Here is a 17,352-nt window from a genome sequence, read left to right as displayed (position 1 = left end):
AGGAAGGCCCATCGCTGGCCTGGTGCCTGATGGGCTCCGACAACAGTGTGTTCTGGGATTAGGCCCCGTGAAAGGGGGGCATTCCAGCATCGCCGGCCTTTGTCACAGGCGGCTCGCTGTTTGCTTTTGACAAGACAGCTGTTCAAAGCCCTCTCGGCACCCCCGCACGGGCGTGATGGGGACACACTGAGATGTGACTTCCGTTGATTGCTTTTGTTGGCGGTGGATGCGTGCGCCGACTTTTATACCTGAAGTTGCTACCTCCACTCGTGCATAGGGCGTACGTCAAATTCGTTGGTTGTACGCTACGAGTCGTCCAATCATTTTGACTTGGAGAAGCTGACAGTGAATGATGGCAGAATGACGTATTCAAGGCCAGTTATCGCAGTTTAAGCGAATTGGGCACCTATTTTCAATGGCAATGTGTTCGTTACTATGAAAAACACAGTATTTATTCATTTTCATTTGAGATGTTTGGATCTATTAGCATTTTAATCACATTTATTCATTAGGCTATCATTTTAAAAAATTGGTAATTTGCTGTATTTTATTTAAAAAAACATTTTAATAAAGAATTGCTATCCAAATCACATTTTAGGTTATGTAAATAGTTCCAACTTGAAATACAGTAATGCCTCATTTATCATGGTTAATTGATTCCGAGGCCTTGCTGCAATAGGTGAAAAATCGCCATGTAGGGACAGTGTTTTTAAGGTGTCAATTTAATCTTATTTGAACTTTTGAAACCCTTTATGCACTATTATCCACTTAATTTCGAAGACAAGTGCACTTGGGGGAAAAAGGGCAGGATGTGCCAGATAGTGGTGGGCACTGCTGATTCTTTAGCACCAATCAGTAGGCTTCTTTACACTCCCTTCACTCGACTGCAAGGTTCTATATGGCGTTTAGGAAAGACTTGACCGTAAATAAACAGTCATTTTAATGAAGGCTTGTGGTCCGCTGTTGCCAGCTGCTCCTTCCACACAAGAATGATAATGAATAGACATAGGCATGAAGTCTGAACGCAACACACCACAGCTGGTTCACTACTCGCACGTACACACAACGCGTGACAATCCTTTAGAAGTGGACTTTTACTGTTTGTAAATCATTATCTTCTCATTCATTTGTCATGAACCTTTTAAGCAAATGCGTCATACCACAAAATGAGGGAAAATGTACTTCATTTGAACCCTTGGTCACTGACAGTACTCAAAAGTTACCTTAAATCAAAAACAAAAGGGATATTTTCAGTATTGAAATAACTTAAAATGCACAAAATGCATCTTTATTCTAAATATTTAAGACTCAATGTCTCCACCATGTGGCAGTTCTGCTACTGGTCCATTTGTTTAAATTGAAAGAAAGTGTCAAGAGGGAAGATAGACACACCTAACATGAATAAACCAAACACAAACTGTGACAAAATTATGAAAATTGAAGTGAAGTCGCAAGATTCTTTCCTTCAGCTTTAATGTCATATTCATTGATTCCAGTTCATTCACATTCCATTACTTACACTATACAAACATGAGCCACTTATTATTTAAACGGTGACATTCAACATGATGAAAATTCATTAATGGCTCAGTAACGAGTAAACATTTTTGGGCAGAATCCTCAAAGTGCTGATTGGGTATGAAAAAAATGACAATGTAAAGGCAGCCAAGTTTTGGTACAATGTGGATGTCGTTTGGAAGAACAAATATCAAAAGTTTACTTCATTTATTTTAGTAGTTCAATTTTAAAAGTCAATGTACTTCCAATCAGCAAAATGATTCTCTTGGAATCACAACTATTTCAATGTTTGATTTTGTCAAAATAAACTACTAAAATAGTTTTGCAAAAAAAAGTACTAATGAAAGAGAAGTCTATTAATACAAACATGAAGTCTTCCCTTTAATGCACACAAATGAAATATACTGGAATGTGTGCCATTAGCTGATAAGGGTGGGGAAAAAAAATCATATATCCATAAAAAATAGGAAGAGAAATAAAATGGGGGGGAGAGTTTATATTCAACAGGGCCAGGATGGAAATTAAGTGAAAACTTGTGGGGTGTCAGTGAGTTCTAAAGTCCAACAAAATTGGTTTATTTGAGCCTTTTAATCTGCTGGTTTGTGTTACTGATCTTGGAATCCATCTTGTCCGCTTTGTTGAGCAGGGAATTGATGGAGTCGTCCTGGCTGTCAATCTCAGATTGGAGACCCAACCCGAGGTTCTTCAAGCGGCTTAGGCCGCCTGCCATTTCATCTAGACCAGATAAAAGACAAACAAGTCACAGACTGTAAAAAAACCCTCAACGGTTAGGATGTTAAACCATCAGTTTCTGACCGTACGACATCGATTCTTGATAAGATATTTGTCCGTATTACAAAATCAATGGGATTCAAGGCCATCCGATCAATTTCACACTGGCAATCACTTTTATATTGAGCATACACTCTACCTAAATTGTTGTCCAGGGTCTGGTGAGCTTGTCGCAGGTATTTATTCTGAGGATTTCCGTTCTGCACGATGGAGCCGCCATCTACAGTTGCCGTGGCCCCGAACCCTAGAAAAAGCAGATGTCAGAAGACACTTCAAGTTGTAACATTAACGTTTTGTCAAGTCCAGACACCACACGGTACCTTCTGTTTGCAGTTTTCTTAGGTTAGGATGACTTGCTTGATACTTGTCTTCTTGCCCTCTGCTGGTGACCAAGGCATTCTCTAATCTGAAAATAGGAAAGAAGAAATCCTATTTTGTTAGTAAGGCAATTGTCTTTCAGTGCCATTGAGTCAATATCTTTGTCAAAGATTCAGTTTTTCCTCTAGAAAACCTACAAAGCCCAATGGCAACCCGCCGCAAAAATAAGTTGAGGAATTTTGAAATTGGGACAATTGTGCCATTTTTAACAACACTTAAACGTTGGTTTGCGACGCTTGTGAGGATAAGCGGTACGGAAAATGATTGAATGAATTATTAATGAACAAAAAATGCTTAATTGATGATTTCATACAATGTTAATTCATTTATTTTCCATTCAACTTATCCTCACAAGGGTCGCGGGGGTGCTGGGGCCTATACCAGCTAATTCCAGGGGCAATCTAAAGTGCTCAACCAGCCTACCATGAATGTTTACCCAGTGAAACACCAAATCTCACGACGTCCAATCCATTTTGACTGGGAGAGACAAATCAACATTTATCAACATCCCAGGCAAATTGGATTGGACATCCATCGCTTTCCAAGGCAGCCAATGAGGTAACACTTAAGGGGGGGAAAAATGTATGAAACACATTTTACCCGATTCCAATCCTCTGGATGACATAATCAGGCATGGTTTGCGATCCCGTGATCGGATCTGGGACAGCCTTGTTATTTTACCTTTCATTGGCCCGGTAGGGTTTGGGCTCCTCGGGTGGAGGATTGGGCTGCTCAGGTTTGCCCTTGAAGTAGCTGACCAGACCCCCCCAAACACTCTTGATGCTGTTGATGTGCTTCTGGCTGGTCTTCAGGTCTTCATCCATGTTGTCCAACATTTTGTCTGTCCTTTTTAAAACATCCCCCTGACGCATCAGCTCCTACACAAAGGACAGTGACGACTTGTGGATCTAACTTCCCACGTGCCAGGGACAAATTTCGATTGGCGTGGCGTCTTACCTCGGCCGTTTCCACGCCCATCTTCTCGGACTGGTAGATCAAGCCGACGGAACGGTAGCTGCTATCGACAGCGGACTGAGCTGTACGCATCACTTCCTGCTGAAGGTAGCGCTGTTTCCTCTCCGCGGGGCTCAGTCCGCTGTCGCCGTCGAAGTTGCCATCCGCAGATTGGAAGGTCTCGTCATCGTCGTCATCCGCAAATGGGTTGTAGGACTTGGGGTAGGCCATCTGAGGGAGCACAAAGCGCAACTTAATGGCAAATTTGGATTTTTTTTCCCCAGGATTTTTGCTGCTTTTAGTATTTGACAGTATTGTGTTTCCTAATGTTGACATATTTCATGCTTGAAAAATCTCAAGCCATTTCAACAAAGATGTCAGCATTTACATATTCTAACTTCATGAGTTCATTTCATGTGGACATGTATTCAAACGTTATCATTATTACCTCATCTAAGAGGATGTTTATTGTGAAAGTTAGTAAAAGGAAGATATTGACATCCATTGATGGCAAAAAATACGTACAATTCACTTCAACTGTAAAGGAAATGATCATTCCATCATTTGATGAATTGGACGTCTATTGCCGTCAATGACAGCCAGAGTTGCGCCATTTTAGATCACAAGAGATTCACAAAATAAAACAAGCAAACAAACAAAATCACAGATATATAATACATATGGGTCAAAACTATTTCGATTTAAGTATTTATTCTCCTTTATTTTTTTAAAAGAATTTGTTTTATTTCATGTGATTTTTTTTTATACCCACAAAACAAAATAATAATTTGCCCATGAAATGTTTAAATGATTAATCTCCCTCGTAAATTATTGCAGTGGATGACCATTAAAGGCTATTTCGATTTAAATTAAGTAAACAAACAGACGTGTTGATTTAGAAAATTGGCGCCCCTCCCTGATGAAGATCAAGAATTTATATCAGTTAAATTTCGACATTAACACATGAAAGCAAATATTCTGTGGGAATTAGTAACACAATCCCTTTGCTACGTTAAAACAAACTTGAAATCACGTGTAAATTCATCAAATACAATGTAGAAACTACTATTGCTAGTTTCCCCAACAAACTACTGACAATCACACTCAAATCTGGAACAAGCGATGTTTAAAAATGACACCCCTTTTCACCCAGAAAAGATTATTCCTTCAACAAACGATTAAAAAATACGAAAAGTAGTACTTATTCAACGTACAAACCTTCATCCGACGGACTCACTGTTGTTGCTAGGTCAGCTGACTGTCACTACACACTTCCTGTCTGACGTTACCATCGACAAATGCCCGGATGTTAATATTCCGCGACTAAAAAACGCATTCAAAATACAAAGATAACATAATTTAAAACATACACCAAATTTGGAATTAAAAATAAATTAAAATACAATGTTCCCTGATTAAACATAACAACTTTTACCCATACGTTTTTTTAATGAGCAAAAAAAATTATATATGTTAAGTGCCCGGATGTTATTATTGCTCGATAAAAAACGCAATCAAAATACAAAGACAAAATAATAAAAATTTGGAATTAAAAATAAACTAAAATACAATGTTCCCTGGTTAAATATAACAACTTTGACCAGTACGTTTTTTAAAATGAAAAAAATAAATAATAATTATATATGTCCCTAATGGCCGCCCGTACTGCGGCTTCCAGCAGTGCCAACCGGCAGTTGCCGTTTTTCACAGTCACTCGCTGCTTTCACACCGCGTCGCGGACGCGGAGGTAAACATGTCGGTGACAGGACGCGGCCACAGAGGCTTTTATTTCAACACAGTCCTGTCACTGGCACGATCTTTGGCCGTCCATCAGCCCGCGCCGGCTGAAAAGGTAATACTATATACGCGGGGACGGGGTTCCGTACAATTGGCTGTGTAAACAAGAGCAACAGGGTAAAGATAAAGAAGGTTCTCTTCCGCACTGGCAGCGACGACTGTCCGATTGTTTGGATTTTTACAGTAATTGCTTGAAATCTTTCTTTTTTCCTGATCTTAATCGGCAATTTAGTTTCGTGGTTCCACTATAGAATAATAATAACAATAATAGTCCGCGTGGAAAAGCACCGCAGTCTGGTTTTGAGGTAACCGTGTAATTCGTATAATCTGATATAATTGGCTTTTAAGGTTATTATACTGATCTATGTGGATTATCGGTGGGCTATATTGTCATCCCGTGTTTTGAGATTTTATATATTAAAAGGGGCTAATCTAAGGAGATGAAATTGTGAGTATGGTACAATGATAAAAAGAACAAAAATTGTAGCATAAAAGCTTGACTATATCCTGAAATTATGTCTCAATTGGCTCACAAGAGTGTCTACATGGTTGGGATTTTTAATTTTTTAAATATTTTCGCTGGATGAATGACAACAGGTGGGCAACTTAAAATAGATTAGACAACAATTTGTGTAAAATATATATTTTTCTACTGCAGAATTATCCCTTTATAAGGCAAGTGACCTTTGGGAGTTAAAAACAACTTAAATCCATAAAGTATGTGACCAAAAATGTGATGTCCACATATGCCATGTCTCAATTTTAATTATAATATTTTTATGTTTTTTATTTTAATTGCATATTAACTTACCCATTGCCTGCATTGACATAGATAGATATCTTCATTCAATTCATTAAAACATTTGCTGACTGTCTTCCTGGTTAAAATGAATTGAACATCTAGCAGTGTCAACGGTAGCCAATGAAAAGGTTAGATCATTGTCTTAATATTTTTTGTGTGCCATTTTAGGTCCAGAAACTACAATGTATGTGTCCATTAGAATCAAGAGGTGTTTTCACACTGGACGTGCGCCGCGTCGACGCCGTCGTAGCGCTGGCCGTCTTTTTAGTGGAGTCCGGTTTACAGGTGCGTGGCTTTACATTGTTACTATTCACACACACACACACGACTCCACGTACTTCTTTATATCACCATGATAAGCTAATAGCTTAAATCTCATTAGGCTTGTGATTAGACATGAATCAGCCCTTGTAAGCTTCTTTATATAATTAAACTGATATTGAAGAAGCGTCTAATACTCTAGCAGCAGTAGTAATATACTCTACTACTCTAGAACCGTGTCAAAGTGGCGGCCCGGGGGCCAAATCTGGCCCGCCGCATCATTTTGTGTGGCCCGGGAAAATAAATCATGAGTGCCGACTTTCTGTTTTAGGATCAAATTAAAATGAAGAGTATATATGTATATTAAATTTCCTCATTTTTCCCCTTTTAAATCAATAATTGTAATTTTTAATCAATTTTTTCTGTTTTTAGTTCAAAAATCCTTTTGTAAAATCTAAAAATATATAAAAAAGCTAAAATAAACATTGTTTTAGATCTATAAAAAACTGAATATTGAGGGATTTTAATCCAGTTCTTTTAATCCATTTATTTAAAAAAATCTAAATATTAAATCTAAAATGGTCCGGCCCACATGAAATCGAGTTGACGTTAACGTGGCCCGCGAACCAATCCGAGTCTGACACCCTTGCTCTAGAAGTACATGGTGTCATTAAAAAAAATGAAAAAAAGCTGGATAAATGTTAGTTCGGTGTTTAAACATGATGGTTTTTTTACTTCTATTTGAAAGAGGAATTCAAACATGTAAATTCTGTGACCGACTTAGACAAGTGTTTACATTCAAGTTCATGACAAAAACTCGGAGCCTTCCTCTTTAATTGTTGTTTATATTCACATATACATATATTCATGTAACATTTTGATTGATTAGTTCATTTAATTTTAAATTCATTTAAACAAGAATTTTCTAGATAAAAGGCCAGCAAAATCAGGGCATACTTTTTGGAATATACCCTTTTAATACCCTTAAGATTGCCTCGTCATTATTACCTTCAGAATTTTTTTCATTTGTTTCCAACAAAGTGCTGTTGTTTTGGTTTGAGTAATTATTTGCCTTGTACATGCAGCACAAGGAAACCCTTGTTTCCTACTTGCTGAGCCTACTGAGAGGCCTCCCACGTGTCCAGTGGATTGAAGAGGGCTTGGGGAAAAAAGGAAAGGGTAAGAAAAATCCTCTTACATATAGAAACCCTTTATCAAAACATTCCCTTTTGGATGTATTAACTTGATTTGCCAGCGCTTGCTTTCCCTTGAGTCACTTTGAATAGATCTCGATTGGGACGGGCCGGCAGCAAATAGTCATGGGCCGCCCTCTCGGATTGGACGTCTATGACTGTTAATGGGACTGAAATGTGAAAATTCATTGCCAGCTCTTTGAGTCACGGATGAGTTTTTGTGTATTTAATGTGATAATTGTGATAATCTGTTCTTCAGAGTTTCTTCCGGATGCGGAAAACTTCAGCTTCTGTTTGGTGACACTTTTAGCGGACGTGGCTCAGAGGGATCGAGACTACAGGCAAGAGGTGAATAAGATATTTTCATTAGGATGGGTTGCCTGCAACAATGTTAAACTACCAAAATGCCTGTAGTAATTGCCAGGAAATGCCTTGCCTTTGCTTGAAAACCGGGGAATATTCATTTTTTTTCTCTTACTCAGTGGTCACCGCAGTGGACACCTATTCAAAAGTTGACATTTAAAACCTTATACTCTTTATAGTGCAAGTTATTATTTTTGGTATTAAAAAAAATTAAATCCAATATTAGCAATTATTATTTACTCCTTAAAAACACATTTTGTTTCCATTTTTATCTATACTGTATTTTTAAACGTTATAATTAAATACATTCAATAATACAATGTTATTGAAAAAGTACATTCATGAAATTAAAATGGAGAAAATTAGAAATACACACCAGTTACGGCCCTTCAAGTAACATTCTAAAGTAGTTTGTTTTTCAAAGTATTTGCGTCAATGCATGCCATTTTATGGCCAAAGCATTTCAACTGGGCGGACAGGCTATAAGTGGTTATCTTTCAGTGCCTCTGACGGTGATAGATGTCCAATCCATTTTGACTGGAAGAGGCGAATGACAGAAGAACAATCGCCCCTTTCAGTCAAAATGGTCATCTAGCATTGCCAATGACAGACAATGTTTCCAATTTCCACATAGCACCAACATGATTATTTTACAGTTCTATTGTAATTTTGTTCTTCTGCAGATATTGAACACAATCATGGATGTCATGCAGTCATTGCAGGATATGTGCCAAACACCTGATAACCATGACAAAGGTATGAACACACACACACCACGATGAAAAGCGACAGTTCTTCAGGAGCAATGAGAGTCTTCCTCTATTTCTAGTGTACTTGTGCAGGTACATCATCCCCAGCTTGTTCGGCGTGACCCGAGCATTCGGCCGCTACAGCGTCACGGACGAAGCCCTCTTGTCCAAGTTGTTCCCCAAAGATTTGCCTCGAAGTCGTCGTGTCCCAGAGGAAACGGAGGGCATACGGCGTCGATCTTTCAATGACTTTCGTTCCATTATTCCCACCTCCCTGATGACTGTCTACCAGAGTGACACATTACGTCGACGCACCGCTGGCAACCCTGACTCTCCTGCTCAAGTAACTTGGGTTATGTGAATTTTATTTTGCACTTGTTTTTGTTTTTGTATTTACTTTAATGTCTAAAACAGATTTATTCTCTTAGAGTCATCCAGACACTGGAAGCCACTCTCCGTGCTCTCCCATCACTCCGGGTTCAAATGACCTTGAAGGTAAAACAATTGCTAACATTAAGCTACTGACTTTGAGCTTTGCAATTTTGGGGAAAAACAACAACTTTTTTTTCTTTTAATCACTCGATTAATCACAAATTATTTCAACTTTCTCTTTTAAATCAACTGACAAATTCGAAACTGAAAATCTAGCTTTGGTCAAAATGTAATTAACTACAAAAATGATTTGTAATCCAAAATCACAATCATCGTGTAATTGCCCACCCCTAGTAACAAGGCAATAATAAGTTTGAGAGCCCTTTCTAAATTGTCAACGCATTTACTAGTTAATAAAAAAAACAAAAAAACAACTGCAATCCAATTATTTGACCTTTTCATGCATGAAATATGATTTTCTTTTCCTTCCTTCTTTCTTTCTTTTTTATTTATTTATTTATTTTTTAAACCTGTACAGCCTTGTTGGAGTAACTCATTAGCTTCATTGGCCCTGCTCTTTAAGTAAAAGATTTAAGCTTGTAGTGTTATCATTACTTTGATATTGGGAAAAAAAGCAACTTTTGAATAGCTGTCCACTGTTGTGTGATCATTGTCCCTAAAAGGGTTAAGGTTGTTTTTCAGCCGAAGTTGTATTTGAACTTTTTGGTCCACAGATCCTAGTGACTGTTCCACCTCCGTTTCAGGTTCCTACCTCCCGGATAGCAACGCAGTGGATCCTGACTATTATTTTTCCACAGTCAGCTCCAGTTTCTCTGTTTCCCCTCTCTTCCCTGGAGCAGGAACAAATGAGATTGTGGTTCCCATTGATCTGCTCCGCCTCCTCCTAAGCATGGTTTGTGTCTCTTGTAATGCTGATTCTGACCTAACAAGCAAAACAAATATCTCATTTTGTCTTCATTCAGGTGAAGATATTTGTCTCAGAATCCTTTTTGAAAACGCTTGATGCCACCATGGCAGAAGTGATGGAGGTGAGTGGGCGGTGCACAGTATTAAAACAAAAGTAAATTCATTTATTTTCATCATTTAATTCATGCTATTGATCATCTTTCCCAATGGTTTTAAAGGCCAACCCTGGGATCAACCTCTACTACAAAACCTTCAGCGACCCTCTTTATGTGTGCGTGTTCAAAATGCTGAGAGACACGCTGTACAACATCAATTGTAAATCAATATTGCTCATTCATTTTTATTCCGACAGCCGCAAAAATATTCAAAGCGATTTGTCTTTATGACACATTTTGTACCTCAGCTTTGCAGTCCGCTTTTGTGCGGGAAATCCACGACTTTGTCCTGGAGCAATTTAGCAGCAGTCAGTCGGAGCTGCAGCGGGTACTCCATGACGCGGGGGGGCTGGTGGGAGAACAGAGCCCCCTCAAGCTTCGTTGCCAAGCCAACGCTGCCTGCGTGGACCTCATGGTGTGGGCAGTCAAAGATGAGCAAGGTAATTGATTCCTAGCTTGGAGGAGGGCCAGTAGGCCGTTTAGATACAGAAGAATCGCTGTGTGTGTGTGTGTGAGTGAGATTCCCCCCCTTATGTTGTTCCATTAGGCGCGGAAAATCTATGCAGCAAACTGAGTGAGAAGCTGCAGTCGAAAACCTCCAGTAAAGTCATCATTGCTCACATGCCTCTGCTCATCTGTTGCTTGCAGGTGAAACATGTCAAATATCACAAGTTCATAGCTCATACACTGCCTGCCATTCACGACGATAGACGTCCAATCCGTTTGTCACTGTTGTCCTTGTGATCGTCAGGGCCTGGGGCGTCTTTGTGAAAGGTTTCCTGTGGTGGCTCACTCGGGTACAACATCTCTAAGAGACTTCCTGGTTGTTCCTTCCCCTGTAATCACAAAACTCTACAAGTACCACAACCAGTACAGCACAGGTACCGGAACTCTTACCGTTAATATTGAGTATTTGGAAAAGTAGGTCCTCGCGTGTATTTTTGCCCTGACTGCAACTCATAGCATCATTTCCTGATCAGTGCCTCGTCCAATATCGATTAGTACACAGTGGTCATTGACCAGCGGCTATAGACACGTCACCCGCTGTGTCCTGCTACACAATCAATCAGCTCGTGTTGTAAAACACGTTTTTTGGTTGGTCCATGTCTGATTCTCTTATTAAATAGTCAACCACTCCAAGTAGCATTTTATAATAATCTAAAGCAGAGATGGCGAACGTAGGCAGTCCGAATCAAGAATCAAATTTGTTAGTTTTTCAAAATGGATGCTGTAAAACCAGAATTTTGTGAGTTGTGTGATTGAGTACCTACACTTTGCTCAATTTCTTGTCCGCAGTCACGTTCATTGCAAAATTGAAAGGTACCGGTATGTACCCTAAAATGACAAAGTAGCAACATAAAATTAACACAAAACACAATATTTTAATAGCAAAATATTCTAATCATACATCTATCTCATTTGCTTTTTTTCTATCAAGGAACAGGAGAAATCAGGATTAACGTAACTAATGAGCATTCTCAGTCCACGATCAACATTTTGTCTGGCAGGAAGGACCAGCCGTCAATGTATGAGCAGCTCCGAGATATTTCCATCGACAACATCTGCAGGTTTGATACAAAAAGACAAGAAAAAATACATCAATTATATTATTAGGTTTAAAAAATAAAAAAAAAATGTTTCTTCTGTGTTTGCCCAGATGCTTGAAAGCTGGTCTGACAATGGACAATGTGATCGTGGAGGCCTTTCTGGCTAGTCTGTCCAATCGTCTGTACATTTCACAGGAGAATGACAAGTTAGCGACAATTGTGCTCCATTTAGGATCTTCAATAAATAAGGATCACTTTTCAAACCGCCTGTCTTCCCACCAGAGATGCTCACCTCATCCCGGATCACACCATCCGGACGCTGGGCCACATCGCCGCAGCTCTGCGAGACACGCCTAAAGTGATGGAGCACATCTTGCAGATCTTACAGCAGAAATTCTGCCAACCTCCGTCCCAGCTGGATGTTCTCATCATCGACCAGCTGGGTTGCATGGTCATTACGGGGAATGTGAGTCGGAATGGCCACCCGTTTTCCTATTTTGCTTTGGTTGAAATATCATTTCCATTGTTCTGTCTTGTAGCAATACATCTACCAAGAGGTATGGAACCTATTTCAGCAAATCAGTGTAAAGGCCAGCTCAGTGGTCTACTCGGCTACCAAAGACGCCAGAGATCATGGCTACAGGTGGGTGTCATTGTGTCACTTACCGTTCATTGGAATCTAAAGGCACATTTGTCCTGTTCTACCATACCAAGTTTCGGAATGGAACGAAAAAGATTGGGGTTTTAAAATCCATTGACTTATCTATGTGTTAAGTCATTGGCCCATTAGGGAAGATAAGCGGGATGGAAATTGAATGAATAAACTCTGTTGCTGCGTTTGTCGATTAAATATATAATGTATATATGTGGGAGTCGAGCAACAAGTTATTCTTTTGAATATTCCATGGGAGTTTCCATGTTTATTTATGTGTAGTTACTCTTTAGTGGCCTAACAGGACAAAGAAGGGGAGTTTTCCATCGGGGAAATAGTGGTTAGATTAGATTAGATTAGATTAGATCAAATTTTGAAATTTCAAATTGGGAAATTTCATTGTCACAGTAGCATGAGGGTGAGAATACAGACACAGGAAAAGAGATTTTAGACATAAATAAATAGGTAATAAATAAGTAAATATATATATATATATATATATATATATATATAAATAAAAAGAATTGTATATATATATATATAAATGAATATATAAATAAATATATGAATAAATAATTAAATAAATAAGCGTGTTGCTGAAATATATATACATACACATATAAATATACATACATACACATAGATGTACATGTATACATAAGGTTGTAGACAACACCATTGTCCAGTGTTTAACAAAATAAAAGCATTTTTTTTCCTATGTCATACTCGTTCCATTCAATGGGTAAATCTGGAAACGTTATTGCTCTATGTGAAACCATGCAAGCTGAAAAAGCTAAAATGTGTCGATGATTGTCACTGGTTTCTTTTTTTCTGTGAAGGCACTGCTCCCTGGCTGTGATCAATGCTTTGGCCAACATTGCTGCCAACCTGCAGGGAGAGCAGCTGGTAGATGAACTCATGGTCAACCTTTTAGAACTTTTTGTCCAACTGGGCCTGGAAGGGAAGAGAGCTAGCGAGCGGGCATCAGATAAAGGGCCGGCGCTTAAAGTAGGACTTCTTTATTTGTGCACGACAAAGTCCTTTGGTATCAGAGTACAATAAAAAAAAAAGTTTGTCCACTTATCATTTTGCAGGCATCGAGCAGTGCTGGGAATTTGGGTGTTCTCATCCCAGTCATCGCTGTGGTGAGTTGCTCCATTTTGGTCTAATGAACAATCATATGACACAAGCTTTTACCTCGGTAGCTGCCATTGACAGTGATGGAGGACTAATCCATTTGAACAGTGAAAATCACTGCAGTCCCTCTCAATTCAAATGTGATTGTACCACCATTGCAGTCAATGGTTCTGAAGAATTGCATGCCATGCCAATATTGGAGGTTGTTTATGTAACTATAATGACTTTGGAACTTGACTGCCAATTCCAGGCTATGCGACTTGTTAACATGCAAGGCATTGGACAAATATTTATCTAGATTTGTGTGGTGCAGACATATTTTAATGAGGTAAATCATTTTTTAGAAAGGAAGTATGATGCCATTCAAAACTGAGCATAATCTCTTTTATTGGCTATCATTTGATCCAACAGCATTACAATTTATGGAGTTCAATTTCGAATTAAGAAATACATTCGACAACTCATGAGTTGATCAATCATAAATGCCAATAGATCCTTCCAATCCGGTTAAACTCAGTTCAAATGAACTGGGTGGCTATCATGGTCAATTCAGTGAAATAGTTCATGCATATCATATTGTGTCATTTTGATAAAGCTCCAAAACATTGCTCAAATGAATCTATGCTTGAATTGAACAGAAAAACTTTTGCAAACAAAACATTAACAGATATAGAACAAAAAAACTGAGCCAGTTTTGCCTCTCATTGTTCAGTAACACAACACACGTACATATACAAACACAATTTCTCAAAATGTATTTAAACCCATTGAGCCCCCCTAAGTATTGATATTCCATATAACAGTTCGAACTGCATTTTCCACATTTAATTCCGTGACGGGTCGGCCACTCGCCCCATGAATACCAGACAGTCTGTACGGTGCTCGTAGATGAGGAAAAGGAAGGGTTGGTCCACTATGAAGCGGATTTGGGAGGAGAGAGGCATGAAGCCCACCTGGGTCAGAGCAGCTGCCTCTGTGCCTTCCTCGTTCACAGTGATGGTTCCTTGGTGCTTAAGCTTTATGGGAATGTAAAATGAGCACGTCAGACAAAGCTTCTCTGGCCTTCTCCTTGACAATGAGTTGCGCCGACTCACCCAGTTCATGGCCACCTTATCCGAAGTCATTCCAGAGAAGTCTCCGCCATCGTAAAATAAGTCAGTCAGTCCCATTTCTTTTAGATTCTCAACTAAGTCATAGTTCTGTTCCAGTTTGAAACGAGGTATCACCACCTCACGAGTCCTGCAGGGAGTCCATAAATTCCAATTTCATAGAACCGCAAATAACTCTCTAAGGTCTAAAAAAAATCTTTGGCAGACTTATCTTCTTTTTATAATAGTTTTCAACACAGTGTCTCAGGTGTCAAACTCTAAGCCCAGATCTGACCTTTCACATGGTTTTGTCTGAACCGCAAAAGTAAATCATGTGTATCCACTTCATTTTTTACTGAAATAGCACATTTTCAGATTGGTGTCACTTTTGAAAACATTGTAATGTTGCAAAAAAATTCTCACTTTCTTTTAAAATCAATGGAATAGTTGTTGAATTCGATCTTTTTTTGGTTTCTAATTTCAAAACCAGGCATTTCAGGGAATACAAAATTTGGAGAAAAAAAACCTGTTCTCCAGATTGCTCCTAAAATTCGACATAGTCCGCAAAGTTCCTTTTCAGCTACTCTCACCCATCTGACCAGAAATTATATATTCATTCTTGAATTTCTTCTGTTTCTTGCTATTATCTGCACTACACCTAAACCTTTGTTGTCAATAATGTCTGCATAAGCTCTTAAAGTACTACTATTAGTTATACTATTTGGAGGATTGACTGTGCTCTCTTCAGGCCTATGTAGAAAAATCCTCTAAACACAATAATGATGCCTTGCTAGCTACTGCTACCCACAGTCGGTAATTTCCCAGTTGTGAAAGAATGGCACTGACCTGTTTGTCATGTTTTTGATCCATTTGTTGACAACCGTCGGTGAGATCTCTTGCTCCAAGGTCCTCATACCTGTTATCTTCCTTGGCAAGGCAATGAGCATGCTGATTTTTCCTGAGTACGGTAGCTGGAAAAGGCCAGCATAATAGTACTCAGATTTACTCTTGCTTTCTCTAAAAACAGGGGAATATCTCCACTCACTAGTAAGATGTCGCAATCAAGTTCATGGTCGGCGGCAACTAGGTAGTTGCCCTTGTTGGTCATCATTGGCACTCGTACGTTGGTCTTGTCGTTCAGACGAAAGTTGCGGTAGTGGGTCATCTCTTTGGGGAACTTTTGCTCCCATGTGCCTGTTAACACAGAAGGTCAAAATGAATGGTTTTCTTGTGTGGTGTATGAAAGATGTTTTGTACAACTACCTTTAAAGTACAAGTAGTTGAGCAGCATAAGCACCATATTTGGGTCGATGCTTTTGAGCGGCTCCTTGATGAGTCCCTTTGTGAGCTTCAGAATGCGGCTGTTGGCCGTGTTCAAAAAGGCAGCGTCGCTAAAATCCACCGACTGCGGTTCTGCAAAATAATAGGCCTTGGTATCCGCACGGAAAGCGTCTTTCACCGAGACGTTCTTTTTCACGTAGACGTCGTTCACCGAACGCAGCGTGTAACCATAGTTTCTGCGGAAAAGCCTGTGGGTTAATTTCCTGAAGAGTTTATGCACGGTGCTGTTGTCGTAGTGCCTGCTCGCATTGACAAATTCAGCGAAACCCAAAACTTTGTAGATCTGTTCATGCAGGGCAGGTCCGCTTCCCAAAGACATCATGCCCATGGCTATGGAGATCCCCGCAGGCGCCAGCAGAATGTTGTCGGTCTGATTGACGTCGTTACGGAGACTTCGGTAAAGGTTGAAGCCGAAGCGCGCGTTAGCAATGTTGAGGCGTTGGAGACGAGAACGACCGTGGAAGAGCCTTAAAAGTCTGGCACGACGAATCTTTGGGTCCGAGGGTTCGGCGAATATGTCGATGTCCGGTGCGGGGGTGGCAAGCTCGTCAATCTCATCTCCTTCGCTGAAAGATTTCACTCGTCATGTACACTATTGGATTTAAAGACCCAGATGTTCTTAAAAGAATACTCACATATAGTCGTCGCTGCCTTCGGACAGAATCTTATCAAAATCAATGTAATCGTGGTCTTCAAACCCATCAAACACCAAGTCATTGGTAATGGTGTTTTCCTTGTGGAAGCCTAAATCAATGTCTTCCACGTTCCCTTGAAAGCCCCTGGGGTTTGGGTTAGCAGAATTAAAGTGCGAACTGAGGTCTTTGATACCGGCCAGTGTTGGAGTCACCAGCAGACAGGCCACAGACACGACCGCCACTATCGCCTGCATCTTGAAGGCTTCTCCGATTAGAAAAGGGATATTCTAAAACGAGGTTAGAAACCAAAACAATACTGCAACAACAGACTAGCACACTAAATCCATTCAAGTTTGACAAAGCATTAAAAGTGACCTACCTTTACTGTGTGCTGCTTTTGTTGTTTGCGACACACAAGTACAGAATTGAATCCAAAACTGAACTTTGACGTGGTCTCCTCCTGAACAAATACACTAGATCAAACAGACACAAAAGTCCTGTGACTGAATAACGTCTCTCAACTTAGGTAAACCTTAGTTTACCTAAACAACAATCATAGATAGATACTGCTTGTCTCAAAAACATGAAAATAATCATCTTGCTCTTGAATGACTTTCTATTTCTTCATAGTTATTTTATCTAGATGGAGCCACGTGCGCACTCAGTTGTTTTCTCCTAAACTATCGTCATT

The 17,352-nt window shown here is 39.5% G+C and overlaps 3 protein-coding genes across 8 annotated transcripts in view; 1 reads left to right on the top strand and 2 right to left on the bottom strand.

The window, feature by feature from the left end:
- pi4kab (phosphatidylinositol 4-kinase, catalytic, alpha b) overlaps positions 1 to 17,352 on the top strand; it is a 37,418-nt gene that overhangs the window by 1,451 nt on the left and 18,615 nt on the right. For 2 of the 6 annotated variants that reach the window (XM_077599948.1, XM_077599946.1), the window contains exons 1-19: positions 5,311 to 5,494; positions 6,410 to 6,526; positions 7,588 to 7,681; positions 7,955 to 8,043; positions 8,742 to 8,814; positions 8,888 to 9,150; positions 9,236 to 9,302; positions 9,944 to 10,092; positions 10,163 to 10,228; positions 10,325 to 10,421; positions 10,510 to 10,701; positions 10,809 to 10,909; positions 11,013 to 11,142; positions 11,700 to 11,829; positions 11,919 to 12,014; positions 12,091 to 12,274; positions 12,348 to 12,451; positions 13,300 to 13,468; positions 13,555 to 13,605. In XM_077599948.1, coding sequence (XP_077456074.1) covers positions 5,396 to 5,494; positions 6,410 to 6,526; positions 7,588 to 7,681; positions 7,955 to 8,043; positions 8,742 to 8,814; positions 8,888 to 9,150; positions 9,236 to 9,302; positions 9,944 to 10,092; positions 10,163 to 10,228; positions 10,325 to 10,421; positions 10,510 to 10,701; positions 10,809 to 10,909; positions 11,013 to 11,142; positions 11,700 to 11,829; positions 11,919 to 12,014; positions 12,091 to 12,274; positions 12,348 to 12,451; positions 13,300 to 13,468; positions 13,555 to 13,605 — 2,271 coding nt within the window. In that variant the 5' untranslated portion in view covers positions 5,311 to 5,395. Of the gene's footprint in view, positions 1 to 5,310; positions 5,495 to 6,409; positions 6,527 to 7,587; positions 7,682 to 7,954; positions 8,044 to 8,741; positions 8,815 to 8,887; positions 9,160 to 9,235; positions 9,303 to 9,943; positions 10,093 to 10,162; positions 10,229 to 10,324; positions 10,422 to 10,509; positions 10,702 to 10,808; positions 10,910 to 11,012; positions 11,143 to 11,699; positions 11,830 to 11,918; positions 12,015 to 12,090; positions 12,275 to 12,347; positions 12,452 to 13,299; positions 13,469 to 13,554; positions 13,606 to 17,352 lie in introns of those variants that run through there. The other 4 variants (XM_077599947.1, XM_077599944.1, XM_077599945.1 and 1 more) reach the window with 3 other exon arrangements.
- Positions 1,457 to 4,965, bottom strand: snap29 (synaptosome associated protein 29). The gene is made up of 6 exons (XM_077600799.1): positions 4,861 to 4,965; positions 3,646 to 3,873; positions 3,370 to 3,566; positions 2,631 to 2,716; positions 2,450 to 2,554; positions 1,457 to 2,253 (listed from the first exon to the last, which is right to left on the bottom strand). Exons 1-6 carry the CDS (start codon positions 4,864 to 4,866, stop codon positions 2,093 to 2,095), a joined length of 783 nt encoding a protein of 260 aa, XP_077456925.1. The 5' UTR covers positions 4,867 to 4,965; the 3' UTR covers positions 1,457 to 2,092.
- On the bottom strand, positions 13,968 to 17,342 carry serpind1 (serpin peptidase inhibitor, clade D (heparin cofactor), member 1). Its single transcript, XM_077599950.1, has 7 exons — positions 17,041 to 17,342; positions 16,662 to 16,948; positions 15,949 to 16,592; positions 15,731 to 15,879; positions 15,532 to 15,656; positions 14,692 to 14,836; positions 13,968 to 14,613 (listed from the first exon to the last, which is right to left on the bottom strand). The coding sequence occupies exons 2-7, from the start codon at positions 16,913 to 16,915 to the stop codon at positions 14,422 to 14,424; spliced, it is 1,509 nt and encodes a 502-aa protein (XP_077456076.1). The 5' UTR covers positions 16,916 to 16,948; positions 17,041 to 17,342; the 3' UTR covers positions 13,968 to 14,421.

This window comes from Stigmatopora argus, chromosome 5 (genome assembly GCF_051989625.1).
Source record: "Stigmatopora argus isolate UIUO_Sarg chromosome 5, RoL_Sarg_1.0, whole genome shotgun sequence".
Lineage (NCBI taxonomy): Eukaryota > Metazoa > Chordata > Actinopteri > Syngnathiformes > Syngnathidae > Stigmatopora > Stigmatopora argus.
The sequence above is the reverse complement of the archived record's forward strand: the minus strand, read 5'-3'. Positions and strand labels throughout refer to the sequence as shown.